This window comes from Hirundo rustica, chromosome 4, assembly GCF_015227805.2.
Source record: "Hirundo rustica isolate bHirRus1 chromosome 4, bHirRus1.pri.v3, whole genome shotgun sequence".
Lineage (NCBI taxonomy): Eukaryota > Metazoa > Chordata > Aves > Passeriformes > Hirundinidae > Hirundo > Hirundo rustica.
The window spans coordinates 24,082,700-24,107,288 of record NC_053453.1 but is presented as its reverse complement, the minus strand read 5'-3'; the positions used below and the strand labels follow the sequence as shown (position 1 = coordinate 24,107,288).

The window sequence follows — 24,589 nt, the reverse complement described above, 5'->3', positions numbered from 1 at the left end:
GGAGAAGAAAAATATCTCTGATAAAACACAGACTTAACTCCAAGGACTGTGGAGCATTTAAAAGTATTTAAAAAAATCTTGCCCTAGGAATGAGAGGGTAATGTGGAACCTGAACTAGATTTAGGCAGTATCTTATATCCACATTAGAGGATGTATTAGCAGCAGAGATTCCTTTGAAGGACAGTCAGAAAAACACTTCTGCTTAGGATTTCATAAAAATATCAATGCTTCCTTCAAACTTTTGAGATTTACTTGGTAATATATTTTCCCTCTTCAAAAAAAGAAGTGTTTTTCTTAAATGTTTGTAAAGCAGAGGACTATTCAGTATGCTTCCAGCACTGAAGAAACTGTTTCAACTAGTACAATACTGGAAAACCTAAAAGATACTAAAGTAATCCTACCAATAAGAATTAGAGATCATGTCTTTAGTTTATACTTTCATTGGCATTTTAATAATTTCTGACCTCTCCTCAGGTGAAAATTTTTTGTTGAGTTTTTCTTCTGTAGTGTTTTCATCCTCCATTTTCAAACAGTCATTCTTCCTTAGGGTAAGCTTTTCTTTCATTTTCTGATTAGTAATGTTGCCTGGTGGTGTATTTAACTTATCAATATTTTCCTCTTCTGCCACTGTCTGCGTATTGAAACATCTTTCTTTGCTTTTTTCCTTCTCAACCTACAAAAAGAAAGTTAAGTTTCAAGTATTAATCAGTATTTTCATAGAAGAGAAACACAATATCCAAGATTGAACAATTCAGGGTTTACCTCTAAAAAAGTGTAAAATGAAAAAAAAAAACCAAACACCTAAACAGACAAGTATTTTCACAAAAAATTACATTACACAGTGTATTGTCATTGAAAGTACTTCAAATTCATTCATGATTCTATGATGTGACAGAAACAGTCCTTAGAAAGAAAACAACAGTGAATCTTAAAACATGAACAACAAAAATGTAAAAGCATTACTGATGGATTGAACAGTTAGAAGGACTGCACAATGTCAGTTATAAAACCAGAAATTAAAAAAAAAAAAATCAAGTGAAAGTGTGCCAGGTTACTGCTTCCCCAAAGGAAGGTAGGTAGGGTAGCAGGAAGAAGATTTCAAACTCACAAGTAGAAACAACTCCACGCACAGCAAAACAGGATTTTAAGTGAAGGGCAATGAAGACACACCATGCAGAAATCAGAGTAAACGAAAAGTTCAGTCAAGACCCTGTTCAGAAGCTATTTTCATTCTTTGTTTCAGAATCAAAATGGATTAAATTGTGTGCACTTCTTTTTATGTCAATGAAGTAAGTGATAACTTCTTACACTGGAACTGAGTGCCACATACTGTTAAACTGGAACAATAGCGCATTCTATGTTTTCTGAAAAAGGGGGAAAAGGTAACTCTCCACTGCTCTCTTTTTTCATAACTATTGTATTTTCATTCAAAGAACAACTAATTTGCACAAAGCATCTTCATTTAATGATGAATAGCTGAAGTGAACAGGACCATTGATACGGAGAAAGACTAAAGAATAAGGAGTAGCAGGTGAACTACCTCTTTTTGCAGCTGTACCTTCTCTTTCTCCAAAGCCAGGAATACTGTTTGCAGCATTCCTACCTTACTCTTAAATCTTTCCATATCTCGTTTTAGCTCTTCATCAAGACTCCTTTCCAGCATGCCACACGAATCCTGAGCACTAGCAAAAAGACTTTCAGTTTCTGTTTCTCCTACATTACTGTTGATAAGGCAGTCCTTGTGAACATCATCAGTAAATCCAGAGTATTTTTTGAGTTTAATTTCTGTTAGAGAATGTGTATTTTCATCGCTTGTACAAACTGGTCTTATTTTAGGAAGAATATTAGAAATGTCACCCAAAATACTTGATTTTAAGCTATGTCTCAAGGAGTAAGCAGGACCTTCCTCTGCATTTTTACTATTTCCATTACCATTCTCTTCCGTTTCCATAGCAGGCATTTTCTTTTTCTCTCCTTTTGCCAGAGAGACCTTTCTGTTATCAGCATTGTTAATGCCAGCTCCTTCATCTGTATTCCAGGTATCTTCTACATTTGTCTTTAAGCTATTTTGATCAGGAAGAACACCAAGACTTGGAAATGCAATTTCCATTTTGGGTACTTTTCCACCTGGTATAAGTTTAATATCTCCAAATTCACCTTGGCATTCTAACTTATTACTTGATTCTGTCACAGGAGATGAAATAACGTGAGGAGTCTCCAAATCTTCAACAAAGCCATCTTCTGGTATTTCTTCCACAAGGGAAGCAGTTTTCCCAACTTCATTTTCACCAAACAATTGCTTCAGCTCTGCTGTGATGTTTTTAAAATTTGTTTTCAGTTCCCTTTTCTCATTTTCAACCCACAGTCTTTCATATCTTTCTTCCCAAGGTTTTAGATTTAACTCCTTGTCAGCACTGTGAGATTCCTCATGTTTTTTTAGGGCTTCCTGAAGTGAAACTTCTGCTTTGTCAGTCTGATTTTCATGTGCTGTTTTTTCTATCAAGTTGGTAGTTTCAAAAATATATTTATCCTTAAGTAAACAGGTACAGACAAAAAGATTACCAAGAAAAACGAAGTTACAGTTAATCTAGGTAATTTCCACTGCAAACTCATCCTATCATGTAACGTAAGTAACACCATCAAGATATTCTGAAAGCAGTTTTTATAATACAAATCAAGGGATACTAAATTAAAGATTCACTTACTCACCTTTTTCTTAAAAATAGAGGACTTAATAGAGACAACAGTTTTTTAGGACTGGAGTTGTCTAGAGGAGGGTTATTTTTACCTTTAGGCCTGCCTGCTTTCTGTAACAGTGGCCTTTGTTAGAAAGCAATTTATTTTTTCATGCTTCTTTGCTTTAATACCATTTTTCTTTGTAACTGCCAATGTTTCTTCACCTTCCTTCCTCCATTATTCTACTGTCTGGTATCTTACAATCCCCTGCCAGCTAAGCTAATACAGTGTTAATGAACATGACAACCTTTTTATCGTCCACCACATGGAGAACTGGGCCTATTTCTTCACCCAAGGTGCAAAACTGTTAAATACCATTCCAAGCTCCAACGAAAAGCTTTTATGAGGGAAACCTGTCCATTCTTTCCCTCATCCCAAAAGTCAGGAACCCAAACTTACATGAAAACCATGCCATGTCTTACTCAACACCTCCCAGTCTCCGCATGTCCCTGACCCCATGCCCTGCTCCTCAACAGCTCTGCTTCCATCATGTGTCACATTTCTCCCAACATGCTTCTTCCACACAGGCCTGCAGCCTTAGTCCCAATGGGCTAAGACCACCTAACTCCTCTCTCTCTTCTTGTTAGCCAAGCCCTTTTCTCTCTGAAAGCAGCAAAAATTCCTGCTTTCAGAACGGGGAAGCAGCACCTCAGCCAGCTACCATCTGTCTCAGCCTCTCCATTTCCCAGGTTCACTGTCCAACCACTACCCCCTTCCAATAGGTGTAACTTCCATGCTCTGCCTGTTTTCATTAATCATGTTCCACTTTCATGACACCTGAGTGTAAGGTAGAAGTACTTTGCTCCACTGTCCCCTGAGGTGCTACAGAAGACTCCAGACTCCTCTATCCAGCCCTTTCCCTCTCCTGTTGTAGGCCCAACACAAACAGGATGCCTGCCTTATTCCTCTCTAAAAAGTTCTCTGAAAAAAACCTTTTCAAACACTTACTAACATGGCCAAACAAGCACGAATTTTGCAGAGGCAGGGAAAGCATTAAGAAGGTCACAAAATTATTTTTTCTTCATTCTTCTGTTATAAAGTGGAAGACCAGGCATACTTAATCAAATGGATCAGCATACTATAGACAAACTTCCTTCTTTACTTGAATGTTCCTTTTGCGTATAGAAGAAATTAATTTGACCGAACTGTTTGTCGTGTAAAAGGAAAAACACTGAACAAAGTCTAAGCAAACCAGCTGGAAACAAATTAGTGAAACAGCAAGTGTCCAATATAATAATAAGGAATATTCCCCATCATAAGAAGACTGCCTCCCACTTTACTTCAGGCTGCTATACAACCTTTATCTACAGAATTTTCCAGAATTATTCATTGACTGGTCAGTTTCCTTCACTTTACATGTATAATATATAATTCTTTGCTTTACAGCGTCTAATACAATTTATTGACTCAGACTCTTTAATTCAAAATCTTTGGTGTTACATACCCACACTCCACAATTTTCAATGGCATCCTTATCATCTTCTTTTTCAGCTGCTGATGACATATGAAAAGTGGATCCTGAGTACTCACCTGCAGTGAGAAAATTCTATTTTGATAACCAGCATGACCTAATATCATTTATTTAGAGTGCATCTTGAATCATATTAGAATCAGTGAGATATGAATCAGTGAGAAAAATCTTAACAAAATAATGCATCCCCTCTAATTTGTGCACTCTTAGGGGCAAAAATCACCATAAAACAATTGAAAATGCATCTGTGTGATTTCTTTCCTAGAGGGCATTTAAAGGAAATACACTGAAAATAGCTGTAAATGGTCACAAATAGACCAATGCTGTTTCTTAAAGCTGTGTTATCTCAATCTCTCTGACACGCTCTGTGCCACACAGTTACATGGCTCCAGCAACTGTAATTTCCCTATGTGCAGTGCACGAAAAATCATGAAAAAAATCACAGCTTTGAAATATTTTAAGGCCCCAGTTTTACATTATGCATGAAACAAATCTGTCTCTAGACATGGATCTGGACTGAGTATTTCAGACTGCTACCTTATCTGTCGCAGACGACACAGATGGGAACTGAAAGACAGACTTCTGTAATGCTGAGAAACAATCCATGATCTGAACACTTTGCTCACACTGTGGAAAACCAGATTCCACTCTTCCCTCTCTCAGAATTTCTATATAATATGGGCAGGTCACAAACTTCTCAGATAATCCCAGATACAATCTAGAAGCAGCACCTCAATGTCATTGTTCTCGTGGAAGGCACATTGTACACTTTCAAGTGACAAGTTTTCAGAAAGAAACAAGTCTTAGCAACTCAAGTGGGGAAGCTAAAAACAAGAGATGGAGGCTTTTCACCCTTACACTCTGCACCTCCTGTCTTGCTCCATAACACCATGGATTCTACTCAATAGCCTTTCTATACACAGTTTCACTGCTGAAGAGGGACACGATATCCTTCCTACATGAAAAATAAGCAAGACTGAGAAAAATAGGAAGGTATCATCATAAAAATACAAAAGGGCACAACCTCACTTCCTGGCATTCTCTGCTTTAGATAAGTACTTTTGCAAGCCTTCATTCCTTGAAGGGTTCTGAACACTTGATACAAGCTCAGAGTTACAACTTTACCTTTGAACTGGAGCCCGAGCTCCTCAGTCAGTCATAAAGGTCTCCAGAGGTCAACTCTGACCCCAAGTTACACAGTGTGAATTAACAACCTTTCCTCCCACCTCACTGCTGGGCGAAATTTCTGAGATTTTTTGTAGATTTGATTGTTGGGTATTTCAGCACAAGGCATTTCACAACACTCATTAGCGGATAGCAAGCACTTATTTCACAGGGTCGATATGATCTCTTGGTAACTGATGCATTTCAAATAGTCTGATAAATATTAAAGACAATAATAACAGCAATAATTAGGAATTATCTAAGGATAATGTTCTACAAGGAACACAGGCCTTTTTCCCTTTTCCTGTTTTTCAACAAGAAGAGCTTTAGACTCTACTCATGCTTATAGATATCCCAATACCAAACTGTTTGCTGGTGCAGATGAAGGCTCTAGCCAGCAGTAAAAACAGACGGATGTGCTGGTGGTTGAGGAACATTTGTAGGTAGCATCACAGAAATTACTGCAGAGAGTGTCCTAAGTTATCAGTACCAAGACTGCTCTAATCAAAAGCAACCCAAACTCCTATTTAGTCTTTCCCGTCAGAGAAGTTTTCAACAGGAGCTATGCTGAGTTTGAAATCTCAATCTTCAAGTAAGATTTTAGGATCTTTGGAGCCCATAAGACCTATTTCACGCAGTGCTCAATCGATCTTGGAATTTCTGTGTAATTGGCAGAGAACAAGAGAAAAGGCAGGAAAGACACAAGGCAACAATGTTCTTCCACCTTGAGGACTGCCTGAAAAGGGGAGATGACAATATGTATGCTGGAGCAAGCCAACATCATGGAAGAGTAAACTACAGGAGGGAGCAAACATGTACAGGTGTATATTTTAGTAGGCCTGCTTCCAGAATATTTTGTTAGAACCATTAATTTATAATTAGGAAAGAATTTGCAATTACAGTGTGTTAGTCCACAAAAAAACATGACAAAGAGACAGTCATGAATACCTTCAATATCCTCAACATCTTCTATATCAAATTCCTGCAACAGATCTGCGAAACACAAAACACATGCCTTATTAAATATTCCCAAAAGATTGTGAAGCTAAACCCAGAACCACTTAAGGCAAATATTACCTGATTTCTGCTGCCTGTTTTTAGAAGTTTTGTTCATTTCCAAAGGAGATATGGGAGTCTGCAGCTATGAAAGACAATTCAATGATAAAACACCAAATTCAAAGTAACTACAAACTATTTAATGAGCAGAATTAAGTAGTCAGTCTGATATGAAAAAATACTTACCTGTGAAATATAGGGTTTCTCTAAGAAGCCTGGAAGTGAAAGATATTTTGGGAAATGTTATTTTTTTAAATTGTGAGTACCTTTTACTGCATTCAATATCAGTAGCTTCTACAACTAAGTATCAGTCTCAAACGTTATTTCATCAAGAGTACAATACTGAACATTCCATTTAGCTCATCATGCAGCATGAGTCTTAGTATACAAGAAAAGAACAATGCCTACTTCCCACCATGTGCCTTGGATTTAAAAAATAATTATCACAGAATTAGGACAATATAGGTGAAGCAGTAAGGTCACTCTTGTTAACAGAACAAGATTAAAATATTTAGCCCTTTTGAGGAGCTGAATCCTGCCTTTCTAAAAGGATTATTTCAAAAGCCAAAGCTGGTCTGCTGTAATGAATGAACATAAAACAGCATTATATCTGTGATTACTCTACAAGTGCTTAATAGTGAGGAGCATGTTTCTTTCCATTGATGGGACTAAGGAAGCAAGGGTGCAGACACAGAAACCTCGTATATCTAACTAGGCAAAATCAAGGCAGTGTTCATCAGATTGTTGTGGTTTACCTTGCAGGGAAACAACAGAAACAAATGTTATTGGGTTTAAATCTCCATTTATAACATAGTTCTAAATACTTTTTTTTAATTTTGTCCAACATTAAATCATTTCCAAACCCACACAATCCCAACCACATTTCTCAAATCCTCTGCTTAAGTCATCTTACAGCTTGAGTCCTCTCACTAAACAAGTATATGAAAGAATACTTAGAATTATTAAGAATGGCTCCATGGCAATTTTTTTTTTTTTTTAATATATTTTATATTCAAAAAAACCTCAAACCAACATTACAAAACCAAACAGTATTTAATTTCAGTAAACCTGGTGGTCCAGCAGTGTGGAAAGATCTTAGAAAGATTACCATAACCACCTTTTACCATCTTTTCACACTGATCCAGAACTTGTCTTAGTAGAATTCTTGTCTAAGCAGAATTCCATGACAAATAGTTAACAAATATATTGAAGCTTCTGGAAACTTGTAAAGTTTTGCTCAAGACACTCAGGAGACAGTGTTACGAACTACAGGCAGAAATCCTCAGCAAAAACCCTGTACTTGTAGTTGCATTTTAGCTCCCAGGCAAAGCACAACACAAAGCTATCAAAATGCTATCAAAGGTTAAGCTAGGGGGGACAAAAATGCTAAGCCAGATCATAGCTGTCTTCTGCTTCATTATCATCTCAGAATTTTAAATGTTGAGAAGGTCAGTCCTAAGAGACATACAGTGTCATCGCTATGAAACAAGAACCTGAATCAAAAAAACTCATCCGAAGAACACAAATAATACAAAGAACTTCCTTTACAAACTGGTCAGCAAGTGTTGTTATTACTGGCATTAATGAACAAACAGTAAGCACTTCATTGGTATGGTCTGCACTCACATGATGACAGCATTTCTAGGACAGACACCGATGAAAGTTTACTTTAGCCTATAAATGCTCACAGACAAACATTAGCCCACCAGGAAGTTACCATTGTCACTTTCCCCAGACACTATCTGGGAGCGTGCTCCGTGTCCGTCTGCAGCTGGGAGCAGCACACCACATGATAATTTTCTTGGCATTTCAGAATCTGCTTGTGTAACCTAAAACACATGAATGAGAATTGGTACAAATGCATTTTCAACTCATTTCTATACAAAACCCAATTTATGTAACATGGTATCAAGTATATTCTAGATACAAAAACATTTTTTAAGGCCCTTGGCAAGAATCCATCAAAATACAGTATATCATAAAATCACAGCAATTGTGTTTGTTTTCAGATCTCAGGCAAAAACTTCACACCACTATTCTGCTGCACTGACACACCTTGACAAACTGGTCAACCACAAACAAGAATTAACAAGGTAACTCAAGACACAAGTTGTGAACCAAGAGCTGCATGTCTGCAGCGGTCCAACATTTGTACTGAACTTGTACCTGACATTCAAGTTGGTACTGACGTTTCCTAGGCATATACCCTGCGGTGGTGAATGAACACAGTGCTGCTCCAAATTTTGGGTTGAAGGAGGACTAGCAAGGCAGAGTTTACAACTACCTTAAAACTAACATTTTAGCCCTGTATTTTTAAGAAGGAGATGAGTTCTTTTTTCCTCACAAGAACCAGAGGACTTAGCTACAGACCTTGCTCATTGCCACAGACATAAAGAATGAAAAAGGCAAAACAAGGCCAGTAGTATGCGCAGTGTCTCTGCTGAACATGACTTTAAAGAGGGCCAGAGTACACCTACAAAAGTTGAGAGGATCTGTTCAGAAGCAGCAAGGCAGCTAGGTTGTAGACCCCAAGGGCAACAGCTTACTAGGTCAAGCAGATAGGGCTGTATGGTGAAAAAGCAACAATCCTGCCAGCCTCTGTGAAAAGGCGTCATGGGTTAGTACAGCTTGTTTTTATTAGTTATAAAATAATGTAAAATAATTCTCCAGGTCAGGACTTGGAAATTGCTTTGGAAGAGACAGAGACCTAGAAAGTTAGTTAAAATATTGGCATCTATTCTGACCACTGAAATTGTTAGCTGCGACTTTGGGAAGTACCATATAAAACCCCATGAATTTCCTGTAGGTGGGTCCTTTTTCTTCTTCCTTTGGCCAGAGAGAGACAGGTAACATCAAGCTGGGCCTGCTGCTCCCCTCTTTTGCAGGGGAGCTGGCCTGAGGCCTGGCTGGATTCCATTGGCTCCCGGGTGAAGGGGGGGGGGGAAGAAGAGGTTGCTGTTTTGCAACAGCTACTTTCTTCAGACTTCTCTAGAGCAGGGAGAAGTCTCTGCTGGGCCCCTGATAAGAGCTATGGGCACTGTCTGGGCTGAAGCCACCCCGATTTACACTGAGGGGTGGGCTCAGAAGACATTTATGATCCTGCCTGGGTTTTTTTTTAAGATTCCGGACTGCCTGAGTGCTCTGATCTCTGATGTTTCTGTGAGTTTTTCCTCCCTCACCAGCTCCGCCTTGAACATCTAACACCTCGAGCTACAGAGCGAGAGACAAAGACTCCGAGCAGATTTAACTCTTTCTTAGCAACATGAAGCTTCCAGAGCTTAGCCCTTCTCTGAGAGAGTAAAGAAAGACAGAGTGAACATAAAGAACAACAGCATGAAGTCAGTACAGCAAAAGTAAAAGGACTATTGAGACAGAGGGTTAAAAAAGTTAGTTGTTCTATTCTTACTTGAGCCATAGAAATGAACTCCATATTTAGGTCATCCCTTTAAATCATGGGAAAGATATGCATTTGGGGAGATGATTGTTTTAATTTGTGTGTGGATTTGAGCAAAGGTGTTTGTGATGGACTAAGTAATATTAATCCTATAAGATGCTTGAACAGAGATAAAGATGAGAAGCCCCCTGCGCCAGTGAAGAAGTGAGAAGATCTCTCTGTACCTTGAGGTGAAGAATCCTTTGTTTTGGAGTTATTCATCTTTAAAAAGTGACACCCCAGTATGCAAAAGTCTAAGACCCATGACCCATAAGCAGCTTGGGAAACTGCTCCTGGGAGGGTCACAAAGGCAGGCTTCTCTGAGCGGTTGTTTTTGTAACAGTTTAAAACCACAAGAGAACTGTTCTAGGTTGTCAGTGGGATCCATGACTCTAGAAGATACTCTTCCCCTAATGAATTAATAAAAGGCTATTGTCAGATAGTGAAACTGACTGAAAATTACAAGTTTTCTCTTTATGTTGTCTTGTAAGAAAGTGAACAGTTTGTAAAAGGGAGGGAAGAGTGTTTCTGTCAGAGTTTCATTCTGTTTTATTTTTTCCAACTTTCTTTTTTTCTATTCTTTTAGTGTATGTTAATAAACTATTTGTTAATTTTAAGGTTGAGCCTGCTTTGTTTTTCTCCTAGTCTCTCTCCCACAGAAAGAGTAAGTACCAAGACCAAAATTTAGTGAACATAAAACCACTACAAAAGGTCAGAATATTTTAAGCAGTGAGGAACTTCACTATTTCAGCACTATATTAGAAAAGAAACTCAAAGGCCAGTTGCTGAGACCCAAGCCATTTGTTCAACCTAACTTCATCCCAATCCTAACCAAGCAGCTGGCCTAGAGCAGAAGTATTTCAAGGGCCCCCAGTTACACACAGCAAAAGGAAGAAGAGAGGGAAAAGGCCTTATCAACAGTACTGTCCAAATCAGAAGGAAGCTTTCAAGTGATTCTGGATCTTAGTCCTACTTTCTGAAGTGGAAACCCTTGTGTCCTTCACAAAAAGTACCTCGGAATCCCAGGGAGATTCAGCATCTTCCTCCTGCTCTGCTCCCACTGTTGGAAGGCCACCTACAAGTAAGGTCAGAAGTGAGATGCTTGAGTGTTTGTACATCCAAAGCTGCAGGTTCCACTGAAGAGGAAAAACTAAGAAGCAATTTTTATTCAAGTGCTTCTTCCTACCCAGACACATCATGCTATCGCCTTTACACTCTGAGCTCCTTTTGCTTCTTTTCTTTCAGAAGATGGCTATGCACAACAGCTGAAAAAGCTATAGGCAATATCCAACGCACTCGGGTAACATTCAGGAAGATACTCCAGTATCCTGCAGTTCTGTTGTGTACAGAGTTAAGGTCTCCAGCCTACAGCTTCAAACTTTATCATTTACTACCACTTACCAACGTACAGGGGGTACCATAGAAACACTATCCAAAACCTCCTCACACTGACATCCACAAAGTCACCGGGAAATAATGCTCCCTTTGTGCTACTAGGAAAGATCTTCCCTGACAAAGTTGTTACCCAGTCCCTTACCAGAAGCTAGACACCCTAAGCGTTGCCATTTAAAAATAGAGGCTTCACACCTCACACAACCCAAACACACAAAAGCCATTTCTGTCTTGGGGGGTTAAAATTCGAACGTCTTCTCCACCAGATAATTTTAAGGTTCAGTCTCAAGGAGTTCCTAGCCAGATTTTACTATTGCATTTCTATTTTAAACTACTCCATTGGGAAAAACTGATTCAGGATTCAATTGTGTTGAAACATACACAAAAAGAAGGCAGAAGGAGCTGGATGCCCGTGAGGGCACCCACCCCAGAAGAGGCAGCCGCTGGTTCCAGTCTGAATTCTGACTACTTACATTATGCCAAATACATACTTATGGTAAAACACATATAGACAGAAGAGCAGGTATAGGCACAACACTATACAGCAGGTTTGCCAGTGCCCCCTGTGCAGCAACTGAGCAGTGACTACACGTGCTCTAGTAACACCTACTACAACAAGCTACTCTCTGGAGACAGACAATGGAAATGGTGCTTTCTCTTCCTACTGTCAGACCTCAGGTAAGTATCGAAGTGCCCTGCTCTGACTAGGCTGGTAATGTTTTCAGTCACAAACATGTAGTGCTGGAGAGACCTACATTTTAAAACTGGACAAGGTGAGGCACTGGAACAGCTTTCTCTCATCTTGACTCAAAATCTTCCTTGGCTTCAGCCAAGACACAGCCTTTCAATACAACAGTACTCATCCTAAAAGGGAATACTGTTGTCACTCAAGACATTCTAGTCCTTCTTCTCTTTTTCATCTGTGCATTTTGTTCAGATCACTTCAGGCAGAATACAGCAACAAATCAAGAATGGCACTTGCCTCATATCACATTGCTTGGTATACAATGGTACAATTTCAGCTCTTTAAGAATGAATGAAAAGCAAGACAATCTGCTTTCCTTCTCTGCCAATGCCCTTTAGGACTCAGAGGCAAGAGAAAATTTTGCTATCATAGGATTCAATCACCATTTTAGTTCGTTTTCTAAGTATTAATATTTGTAGAGGAAGAACTTGGGTCAGTATGTACAAAGTCATTTCTCTCACCAGAGTTGTCCTTTGAAGCTTTGTGGACTTCATGCCTATCATTACAAACAGAATTTTTCACATCCTCAACAACTGCAGTTTGTAGCTTTTTGCCAGTGCTCTTCTTCTCCTCTTCTTCGTGTTCAGATGATTCTTCCTAAAAGAGATCAACCAAAATAGCTGAAAAGAACAGTAAGAAACATCATCTTTGATGTTTCTCCATAAGCAGTTCCTCATGGCAGTCTAAATCTAGCTTTATTTAAGTTACAACATTTCAGAGCATATTTCTTTTCTTCCTCTACTTTGCTCCACAGAAAAGCATTAGTTTCCTGCTCTCAATCTCAATGCAGAATTCTTTCTGTTTCCTCACTTTCAGCTATTACACCATGAATTTTCCTAAATGGTACTAAAGCTTCACAGATAAAAACTGTAACATAGAACTGAGAAAAATCAACCGATTCTAGACTCTACTGCCTATTCTTTTTCCATACTATATTACCATACTATAGCAAAGTAACAGTTTTGACTCCAAGTACAACATTAACATCAAAAGTGGATGATCAAAAGAGAGATATATGCAGAAAATAAGTATTAAGACAAAGCCAGTTTACTATGTGTTTCTGACGTATCTGACCCTAAGAAAATACCCTAGTGATTGAATCATTCTTATATACTTACTTCGGTGCTTGAATGAAATGCTGCATCCAAATTTTCTTCTTGTTTATTTAAGTGCAAGTTTTCATTTTCTCGTTTCAGTGGTTTACAGACTTTATCATCTACTCCTTCATATTCCTCTTCTTTAATATCTTCACCATCCACATGTTCAAGTGTGACAGAGGGTGGTCTTTCACTTTCAGGTCCTGGGGTTTTTTCTGCTAACCAAGAATTATCGCCACTTTCAAAGCCATCACTGAAGTTTGACTTTTTCTCCTTAACACCACAGCTATCTAAGAAAGGCTGAGGTACCTCTTTTTTCCAGTCTGTCATTTCAGAGTATGAGAAACAGGAGTCAGCATTTCTGTGAAACTTCTCCTCAATCATGCTTTTCCTGTTCCAACTTTCTTGCATATCTTGCAGATTATTTAGATTTTGAAAGACAGCTTGTTTTGGTATTGACTTGCGAGTTATTTCATTATTCATGATCTTTGGAGACACTGCCGTTTTATTTTCTTGAAAACTTTCACAAGACCCAGCTATGAAAGACACAGGAGTATCAACAGATTCCTCCACCTTTTCATCATGCTCTTTAGTTATTTCATTATCATCATCACAGACCTCTCCAGTTCCACATTGAGCATCCCCTTCATACTCCGCTTTACTGAAATGCTCTAATTTCTGATTAATTTCACCTTTAGGTTCTGTTTTCTCCTCTTCCAGTATTTCATTAGACTGAGTTTCTTCATCTTCCAGCTCTTCCTCCTCCTTTTCATCTTCAGTAAAATCATCTTCATCTTCATCCTCCTCCTCTTCCTCTTCCTCCTCCTCCTCTTCCTCACCATCTCCATTTTCATCCTCTTCTTCTTCCTCCTCCTCCTCCTCCAAGTCTTCTTCATCCAAGTTGCTTGCAGCTGAGACAACTTGATTAAACAATTCTTCACTGTCTCCTTTGCTCACATTTGCACCTGATGGGATTCTTTGTTTGAGACTTTTCTTTGGTGACTTAGGACTTTCAATTCTAGAACCACCACCATCATCTTAAAGTAGGAAAAAATAAGAAAAATGCACGTGAACGGAAGGAATTTTGTAAACAGTAATAGGCACGTTACCAGGTTACTGTACAAGAGAGGAGCCATTTGGGAATGTCTAGGTTGGGTAGGATGGACGATGAACCTGATGAAGGAAAAGGGCTTAAGAGGGGATTAATATATTCCTTCTAATGACTTACCTTATTCTTAATAATTAAGAGCTGTGTTTACAAAATGCTACTTTTCTCATTTACTATTTCAAAAAAAACCCCTAAACCAACCAAAAAACCTACTTAGCAAGTCTACTTTATATATCAGTATATCATGCAACCTTTTGCAAATAACTTACTGTTTTTCCTGAACTGCTGTGAAGCATTCATTAACAGTGTCAGGTTTGGCTTCTGCAGCTTCTGTAAATAAAGATATATTTAAAATTTTTTTTTTTTAACAGTAAAAACAACAAATCCTTTGTTCACATCAAATCTTGAACAGTAAATATAATCACTGTCCTTATGATAGTGCCGGCTCCATCCTATACTTCTAACTACACAAACACTCCCCTCATCTCCCATTCAGTAAGTATTTCACACTGTGCAGGCACCTTTCTGCAAATTGTTTCCAAAAATGTTTACACGCATAACCGTTCTAAAAATTTGTTTCTAATATTTGTAATACTTAGGTAAAATACAATTATATTTAAAAGTGCAATTCAGGACACTTGCAAATGTGCACAAGGGTAAGTAACTACTAAGATCCCTGCACTTAATGCATAAATTTATTCCCCGTAAGTACACTTAAAAAATACCCCTAAATTTCAAAATCCTGGTAGAAAAATTTATCATTTCTATTTAAATCAGTGCAAGAAACTGAAATCAACTTAAAACTAAACATGCTTGCATCTCCAGCATTACAGAGTGGGTTGAACTACCACACTCAGGTTCCATATCACTGCACAATGCCAGTACAACAGAGTTGATGCTCCAGACATCATTCAGAAGCTGATAATTTTAGAGATCATTAGTAAAAACAGTAGGCATGAGAGCTTGTAACTAACAAAAAGAGTACTACCCAAGCATTAAAAAAAAAAAAAAAAAAAAAGAGGAAAAACATGCAGTGTGAGATCACATGCAAGTACTAAATGTCATCTTATAAAAGAAAATAGATGACCCATTTCAGTAACTCATCTGTTCATTAAGCACTCTTGAGGAACCTGCTGAGGAAAGGAGAACTAGGTGATGAAGGATTTTTGTAGATATTGATAAATAAATGTCCTTTATCACACAGGAATCTAACCCCAAATGTACAGAAAACAATAACAATGACTGGAGAAGAAGAGGATTTGTTATAATAATTTACAAATTTTTAAAGTCTGCAAATCTGACTCACATGAACAAGAAAAAATAAAACTATCTTGTCACCTCCTGCTTTCTGGCTCCAAATTACATATCTACTGCATACTCTATCACAGCTACAGGTCCTTTAGGAAAAACTCACATAAGGAAGGCTAGCATGCCACAGATTACTTTAAAGAGAAAACAATGTTGGCTGGAGCTGCAGTTTCTTTCAGTTCCAAAGAAAATTTGCCTTCAAGCCCCTTATTTTTACAGGATATTTTTCCTGTGAATGTACTATACCTTGGGGGTAAAATCAAGTTCCTCTTCCTCAGAGGTATGCCAACTGTCATCGCTCCCCTCTTTCTCAGAGCTTCTTCAAAAGCAAAGCAAAATGAGTACCATGTCTCTCAAGTCATTCCTCAGGTAAGTGTTAGGTATTTTTAAAGTCTCACCTTATTGAGTCTCCTTGGGAGAAGTCATCTATTGCTGTTCAAACATTAATTGACATGTTGAAATTAAATTTAGCATGCTAAAAATTAACCATTTAAAAATTAAACATTTAATATGGACAACTCTACACATCGTAACAGAACGATGCTCTGGGTAGGAAATTCACTACAAGGTGGCATAAATGACTGCATTTCCAAAACAAAACTGCATCTTCAAACAACACTGAGTTAAAAACAAAAAAAAAGGAAATAAAAAGACCAGAATTATATCTCTTTTGGATTCTTATACCTAGAAGTTTAAAAAACAGAAACACACCTAAACTAAAAAGGAAAATTAAAAAACCGTAACACGAATATCTTAAATTAGTAAAAAATTAACAAAATGATGGTGGTTTAGCAAGACATTAAGAACTCCCAAAGTACTCATCTTACACACAAGTACATAATTTTATGAAGCATTATAATATTACATAGATAATACATCACATAGTGTATAACATTACGCTAGATGTTACACTATCTGCTGCTCTGCCCAGTCACAGGTTATTCTGCAAAGGTAATGAAAATCAAAAAGAATAATCAAGCTCTAAAGCTCAAGTAGAAGAATCACCAACAGTTCTTTACACTGCATCAAAAAGGGCATTCAGCAGACAAAAGTGGCAAACCCAGGGCATTCGACAGCACACTCCAAGCTTTCATCAGTGTAACCCACAACTTGCACGTAGGATAATAGGATCAATCAGGCCAGAAGGAACCTCAGGAAGTCTCTTAGCCAGCCTTCTCAAAGCAGGCTCAGTTATGAGGTCAGGTAAGGTTGTTCAGGGCTTTTTTCAGTCTGGTCTTAAACACCTCCATGGAGGGAGTCTGTACAACCTCTCTGTTTCACTGTTCCCACATCCAGTTAGAAACTATTTTGTTGCCACTTATGCCTCTTATATCTCTGCCTCCTGTCCACTGGGAAGCACCTGGCTTCGTCTTCTGACATGTATCAGAAGCTGCTGCTAGGTCGCCTGCAAATTCACTTCTCTAGGCTGAAAAATCCCACTTTCCTAAACCTGTCCTCAAAGGGCAAATATTCCTGTCTTTGATGAATCTGATGACCTTCCATTGAACTTGCTCACTGTTGAAAAATAAATCTCTCTTGCACTGGAGGCTCAAATTACACCCAGAGCACTGGACACAATCCAGAGAGTGCCAAGTAGAAGTGTATAATCACTTTCCTCAATCTCTTGGCTATGCTGCTCTTAATACAACCCAGGACACTGTTGCCACTGGGCACCCTGCTGCTGGCTCATTCTGCCAAGACCCATCAGGCTTTCTCAGCAAGGCACCTCTCCTGCCAGGCAGTGCCAGCATGCGTTGTAGCAAGGGGTTGTACCTTTCTGTGTGCAGACTTTGCATTTGCCCGGGCTGAATTTTGCTAGACAGGCCTGAGTAGATCAGCCTGTCAGAGTAAATGCCTCTGAATGACAGCACTGCCCTGAAGGGCATCTACTGATCCTCCCAACTTAGGGCTATTGGCAAACTTCATGAGAGTGCATTCCGGCACATCACTGATCTACTAAAGAAACCTGAACTCTAGGAAAACAGCTTCAAGAGTGCTAGAACCTCTCAACTATCAACAGCTAGGATGAAATAAAAGGGCTCTTCAATTCCCAAAACAGAAGAGGAAAACAAACACAACCTCCCCATAGTAGTTATTTCAGCTTTCCTCAAGCTTTTGATAACAATTCTTGTTAACTATTGTAACAACCAATCCAAGGTCTTTGGCAAAATCATTAAAGGGAAAAGAAAACAAAGGCATATCATGCCTGAAGACATCTCCTCTGCTAGCATTAAACACAAAAGAGCATGGAAATTTTGTGTTCTAAAGACAGGGTACACATGGGAATTTTCATGAGTACATCTCCTGACCTGCACTGGGCTTTTGGACAATGAAATACAGTGTGCATGTCATGTAGAGAAAACTTAGAAGCTGAAGCAAGGACAAGCTAATAGTTAAAATACCAATTAAGTCTCTAATTTTTACTGTTTCCTATTGCAAACACACAATACATATATAATATTAATTAGTTGTACGTATTACAGTTTCCTGTTACCTCAACCAGTACCAGCAGTTTGACTTACCTGCTGATGTCCCAAGCTGAATAAAAATGTCTCCACCAGTGTGGAGCAGTCAGTTATCACTCTTGATGGGTGACTTCAGTTCTATTTTTAGTTGTGCAGTTTTAAGTAATCAAAAGAGCTGAGTAAGTTTTCTGAAATTTTGCTTCCAATGAATAGATTAGCTCAGTTGGGTAGAGCATGGTGCTAATAATACCAAGTTTGTGGGTTCAATCCCTGTATGCACTATTCACTTAAGAGCTGGACTTCGTGACCTTTGTAGGTCCCTTCTAACTCTGAATATTCTGTCATTCTGTGAATAGTAGCTTTAAGCAATGATCAAGACCAGGTCACATTGTCCTTTAGAAGGCAAGAGAGAAAGTTTATGAGCTACCTTTCAGACAGAATTCAGATTATAGTAGAAATGGGATCTCAAAAAGCAGTCTGGGGATTGCTTATTTCTACTTTAATTCAAGCCCATTTCCATTTCAGAGTAACAGAAGGGCTTATGTAAAAATAAAATTATTTACTATCACTAATGACACAAAGCAAACACTAAATTCAGTATTAAAGAACTAAGGCAAAACATGTAAACAAACAAAAATCAAGCCAAGCCTGCTCTCAAATCTAGTTCATAAAACCAGTACCATCAAAGTAGGGACCTCTGGGATAATAAGCATCACAGATGTGTTGATATTTGTATACAGTACAACATGTTTAATATTTTAAATGCTACTGTAGAAAATACCTTTCCTTGATTTTCCTGTTCTTGATGTCTGGTTAGGAGAGTGTTGCATTCCTATATCCATTTAGGAAAAGGCATGGAAATGACAGATGGAACATTGACATCAGAATAAACTGGTATTTCCAGAAACTTGGAAAACATAAGCAGTACATCAAAACAGCTACAGCAATGGGAGAACATAGTGTGACTATCAGCCTATTCTATAGTTATAAGTGCTGGAAACAACGGAACCACAATCTAGAGAACTCAGCCCTCAAGGGGCAGTGTCAAACAGTAACTTAATGTACTTGCTCCATGTAAAACACCTATATTTCAGTATTTTGAAACACTGAAAGAGATTATCAGAAATATGGTCTCCTGACAAGTTTGTATTTCCCTCAACTTGACTACTCCTTGTCTAGCAGTGATGCAAATTAAATTCATTCATGGTTGCAGAGTGCCTTACACATACAGTACACAAAATTCTTAATTCAAAGCATCTCAAAAATCTGTATGTGTCAAGAACCAAACCTCGGAGACTATCCAGAAGTTTCAAGGAAGTTTCTTGGCTCCCTGTACTCCGACCAGCATGCAACTTTGAGACATTGTTATTTACACTCACTCATCTTAAGTTACAGTTTAAGGATGTTTGGTATCCCTTGCTAAAACAGGAACCCCTTAATTCGTTGCCTTAAACCAGCTCATCTTAAAAGTTGTGTCAGCTGGTGCCTGATAAAAACATAGGCCACTTCTACCTCAGTTTGAAGAGTACTGCTTACATTCATTTGACCATGCTGAACCATTCATATACAAAAGCTATGCCACCAGCCAGAAGACAGACATGACAAGATGGCAGCACGTCCCCCAGGGCTATAGAGCAGGGCACAACTGGACCGAAATGGGTGCATTGACTGGTCTGTCCGGCATATGTGCTTGTGTGTGTACATGTCTGTGTGCTGCGGAACACAAATTCAGAATATAAATCACTATGCATCTGCTCTATCCAACTATCATGGGTTGGCACAGTTTTGTTTTCTGGTTATGGAGAAATGTGAAATGTTTTTCCCTGCCATGACCGTGGAGTGATTTTGTGGGGGGGAGGACAGGGACTTATCAGAAAACTAGCCAAGATACTGGCAGCTGGGTTGACTAATGGGAAAGGTCAGTGCACTTTGGAGGGGACATTTCAAACTAATTTGTTGCTGATCGGTGGCTCTCTCGCTTCGGGATCAGCCATGAGGTAACATCGTGGACAGCCGGGCCAGGCCCGGGTCAGGCTCTGCTGCCCCTCTGGGTGGCTGGGCCGGGCTCAGGGCCGCTGCCCACACAGGGAGGGCCTGGGCCGGCTGCGCCCCTTTCCCCGGCTTGCCGGCAGGGAAGAAAAGCGGCTGGAGTTCGGCAGTGCTGGCCACGTGCTGGGACCAAGGCAGAAGGAGCCAAACCATGGCCCAGCTTAATCGCTGCTGGCAGCAGAGAAAGAAAGCCTGCAGCTTCGTAAGAACTCAGAGCCGAGCCACCCTGGATGAGACTGGGGGGGTGGACAAAAAAGGACATCTACCAGCTTCCTCCATCAGCATAGCTTTGCATTTTCTTCAGCTCATGCAACCTTGGTGCTTGCACGTAGCCCTTGCAGGCCCAGGTGGATTTAACCCTTTTCTAACAACATAAAACTTTTAAAGTACAACTCTTCCTTGAGAGAAAGAAAGAAGAAAACAGAGGGTACGTAGAACAGACACTGAATGAAGTCAGTTAGATTAGAAGTGAAAGAACTAATAATATTAGAATAGGATTGAAGAAGTGGACATTTTTAAGAAAACTTCTGTAAGGTAAACTATGGAGAAATGGACTGTTCTTTGCAGCATCTTAGTGTTGTTGGGTAGAATGCTATTCTAATCAAAACTGAGAACTGAAGTTATTAAGATTTATTTGGGAATTTTAAAGCCCCCACTCCTGGGTTAAAAGGAGGTCTCAGCCTTTGAGACAAAGATGATTTTAGACTAGAAGAAGTATTTGTAAATAGTACCCCAGATACACTGAGAAGCTCTGCTGATAGAACATCACAGTCTGTGAAAACTCCGGTCAGCAGCAGCTGTGTGACATTAGGAGCACTGGACTATTTTTGCCTTGTGGCAAACATCTTCATAAACAACCTTAGAGGGACTCTGCTCCTAAGTAATGTGTGATTATGCCAAAATAGTGAAACTGACTGAAAATCTCAAGTTGTGTCTTTCTATGTTGTTTAATAAGAAAGTTAATAGTTTGTAAGAGGACAGAAGCGCGTTTTAAAGTGTCATTCTGTTTTAGTTTAGGTTTTCTTCTTCTCAGGTTTTTTTTCCTCATTCTTTTAGTGTGTGTTAATAAAACTATTTTTTGTTCATTTTTAAGCTTAAGCCTGCTTTGTTTTTTTCTCCTAAACTCTCCCTTCCACAGAAAGAGAATAAATACTAAAACCCCTTCATTAATTAGTGTTTCCGCCTGCTTTTATTAAATTAAAAACATTATACCATCCCACTTAGTAAAGCAAACACATCACTCTGGTATTCCAGCTGACACTGAATTTCTTCATGATGTAATATTTGTCTCAGAGAAGATTTGTGTTCTGCTTATATTGATTTTACCACATGGAATGAAAGGGGCAAAATTACTTGCATCAAAACAAGATACATTTAAAGAGTTAAGAAAGGACCTCATGATGGTTTCTCATCCCTTCTACATTTTTCAGTTTTCTGAAGAGATAATACAGGACAGCTTTTACTGACCTTGGGAGACAGAAATCACTGAAGCACTTAATTCTCTTCTAAGACCTCTATGATGGAAACCCAACAGTTTCCATAGGGACCCAGGAACACGAAAGGAGCAATCACACAGTAAATATTCAAAGAAACAAAAGCCAGCTTTTGAAGTAGGCTGAATTGCTCATTAGAGGACAGTATTTTGAAAAATATTCATAAGTACAAAAGCAGCAAAAGGAACAAGGACGACACTGAAGATTAAGAAAAATTGTATAGAAGAGCAACAGAAACAAAAATAATTCCAAAATGGGGTTCTCTGTTCTCCTGATATCATTCCCAATTCTCCTCTAACAGAGGCTTCAAAGTCTGTTACTCCAGCATATCGGAAGGACTCAGGACCCATACTTTCTGTGTGCAAGCTAGAGACTCCAGAATTAACGCAAGTAAATTTCTCTATATGTTACTAATCTCTCAGAGATAGTAACAGTGCGCATTGCTTGGGCAAAAACGTTTTCCTGATTAAACCACCTGTACCAAAACCTCTAAAAAGGAAAAAAAAATCTGCAATCTATCTAGGAACTTTCCAACTCTCTGATCAAGTGTTCCAAAGTTAAAGGAATGAAGTCTGACTCTAAATTAAATTCCTGTATCTAGAAAAAGTCAGTGAGGAAAAATATCCCATATTTTGCACATTCTTCTAGACATATTTAAAAATGGAGTAAGGAACTGTATTTAAAGTAATAATGAACTGTGTTTGAGCATTGTCTTCTGCCCATTTGCCACACAGTTCCAAAGTAACACCCTTAAAAACTTGTAGGGTTTGAGATGTAAAGGACAAGACAAACTATTTCATTTGTACTAAGGTATTCATTTTCTAAGATTCCTCTAGGACTCATAACCATAGACTGGATTTTTAAAACTCACTGAAGGAATTAATTTTTTTAGCACAAGGCAATTTCGTTTTTCTGGATCACAAGGTAGTAATTATTTTCTAAAAAAATTAATAAAAATTACTGAAAGTGGAAGAAAAGCTTTATTTTTATTGTAAATCAAACTATGTTCAAGCCAAGACAGCATACAGAGACACTGCAATGCTACTGCTTACAAACTTACTTTTCCAGTATAGTATCTGCTAAGTACGTATCTACAGCACCTACATGGAAGTAGTTGTAACTGATTTTGAGAAATAGAACACGCAAAAAGACTCTAGTGCAGATGGAACTACTAATATTAAAATGAAGACACAAACTCCATGAGAATCAACAAGATATGTACCCTTCTGCTCATTTCTCTGTTGCTTTCCAACTACAGAAAGAGGAACAACTACTCAGGTGGAACCCACTGCTTTTGTAATTGGATTTTCACAATCTGAGTTGCCCTCTCTAGGTAAAATTACACACTTAAAAAATAAAAACACTTCTGCCTAGTTCCTTCCCTATCCTCCTTCTCCTTCTCTCTCAAGGAAAACCGATACAGATAAGCAGTCTGACAGACAGAAACTAACAACCCTAAGAAGCGAACACACAATTCAAATCAAATGCTTTCACAGCCTGACAAGCAGCATTTCTATCACCAAATAAGCACAATTACAAAGCTTGTGCTACTCCATCTGATGTCTCCACCAAAACCAACAGTGAACACAACAAGCACTAACAACACAAACACACTAAGAAAAGCCACACTGCTTCTCCTCGTGAGCTACTCCATGGTTAAAGGCCTTACCTCCTCTGTCCACAGCAGGTGCACCCAATGTAAAGCCAGCAGCTGCTGCCCGCTGTGGAGTGCCAAGTGCTGTGATGCCTCGTGCACCACCACCTGTGGAAGCTTCTCCTGTGTTTTCCCAGTCTGCAAATTCTGCCAGTTGTTTACTAAGACTGTACAGAGAAAGACAGGAAATACATTTGGTAAAAAATAATCATCACATATCTGCATACACCATTTAACAGAAGAGTTAACAGCCACTTCTTATCCACCCTATTCTTATCCTATCCATAGCCATATAGATTTAGATACTTATATGCACTTACTGCATGACTATTACACATGTCAATATTCCCTAGAGTCACATTCACTTTGTAGTCATATTCAAACTGACGAAGATATTACTCCTGCTTGGTACCTGCCAAGTTTCACCTCTGGAGAACTGTAGGATACAGATAGATTTTAGAGTTTATACTAAGCAAATGTGAGCTTAGCAATAAAACTTGAAATCTAATAGAGGACTCTGGGTAAAAACTTTCCTTAACTTCCAAGTTAACACTAGACAATGGCATTATACATATCAGAAGACAAGAGGAAATGGCCACAAGTTGTGTCAGGGAAGGTTAAACTGGATATTAGGAAAAATTACTTCAGTGAAAGGGCTGTCAAGCATTAGAACAGACTGACCAGTGAAGCTGTTGAGTCACCAGCCCTGGAGGTATTTGAAAGGTGTTGTAGATTGGCACTTAGGGACGTAGTTTAGTGGTGTGCTTGGCCGTGTTAGGTTGATTCTTAGAGGCCTTTTCCAATCTAAATGATTCTATGAAAATGTCACTGAGCACACCTTCAACACAAGTCTCAGCACACCATTAAACCTTGGTGCTGTTAACAAAAAAATTAACAAAAACCACACTGATAACTGACAATTTACTCTAATGATAGTTTTAAATTTACCTAGAATATCCATGAATAACAGCATAATCCTCGGCTGTCCATCCGTTAGTGTCTTTGTGGGAAACATCAGCACCATACCGAAGAAGAACCTTTATCAGTTTAAGCTCTCCACCAGAAGCAGCAGTCATAAGTGGGGTTCTGAAGGACCCAAGAAACATGATATGAAATAGATTGTTTTACACAGTCACTGTAATTATTTTTGTTTCTGTTTGCCTTCAAAAAATATTGTCTCCATTACTTTAAAATGAACAAAAGAAAAAGCATTTTTCAGTAAGAAAAATAATAAAATGGGAGAGGGACTCAAAACCATTTTTTAATCCTAAAACAAAGCCTCCACACAGAAAACACTTACAAACTCTACTACTAAGCAGGAGATGGCTTTTCAATTTGAGGGAATGTCAGTGAGCTAATGGCAAGCTTCCTGCCAGAAAGGCCGTCACACACAATAACATTACGCAATCCTCTATGTG

General features: G+C 38.7%; 1 protein-coding gene across 4 annotated transcripts in view; it reads right to left on the bottom strand.

Moving 5' to 3' along the window:
- The window catches only part of ANKRD26 (ankyrin repeat domain containing 26), a 53,758-nt gene that overhangs the window by 26,076 nt on the left and 3,093 nt on the right, over positions 1 to 24,589 (bottom strand). The window contains exons 5-19 of one of the 4 annotated variants that reach the window (XM_040061408.1): positions 24,120 to 24,257; positions 23,187 to 23,338; positions 15,909 to 15,942; positions 15,757 to 15,829; positions 14,472 to 14,532; positions 13,116 to 14,131; positions 12,459 to 12,594; positions 10,874 to 10,935; positions 8,145 to 8,256; positions 6,614 to 6,642; positions 6,449 to 6,512; positions 6,320 to 6,364; positions 4,181 to 4,266; positions 1,541 to 2,530; positions 465 to 673 (exon numbers count right to left, since the gene is read on the bottom strand). In XM_040061408.1, coding sequence (XP_039917342.1) covers positions 465 to 673; positions 1,541 to 2,530; positions 4,181 to 4,266; positions 6,320 to 6,364; positions 6,449 to 6,512; positions 6,614 to 6,642; positions 8,145 to 8,256; positions 10,874 to 10,935; positions 12,459 to 12,594; positions 13,116 to 14,131; positions 14,472 to 14,532; positions 15,757 to 15,829; positions 15,909 to 15,942; positions 23,187 to 23,338; positions 24,120 to 24,257 — 3,207 coding nt within the window. The remainder of the gene's footprint in view (positions 1 to 464; positions 674 to 1,540; positions 2,531 to 4,180; positions 4,267 to 6,319; positions 6,365 to 6,448; positions 6,513 to 6,613; positions 6,643 to 8,144; positions 8,257 to 10,873; positions 10,936 to 12,458; positions 12,595 to 13,115; positions 14,132 to 14,471; positions 14,533 to 15,756; positions 15,830 to 15,908; positions 15,943 to 23,186; positions 23,339 to 24,119; positions 24,258 to 24,589) is intronic. The other 3 variants (XM_040061409.2, XM_040061410.2, XM_040061411.2) reach the window with 3 other exon arrangements.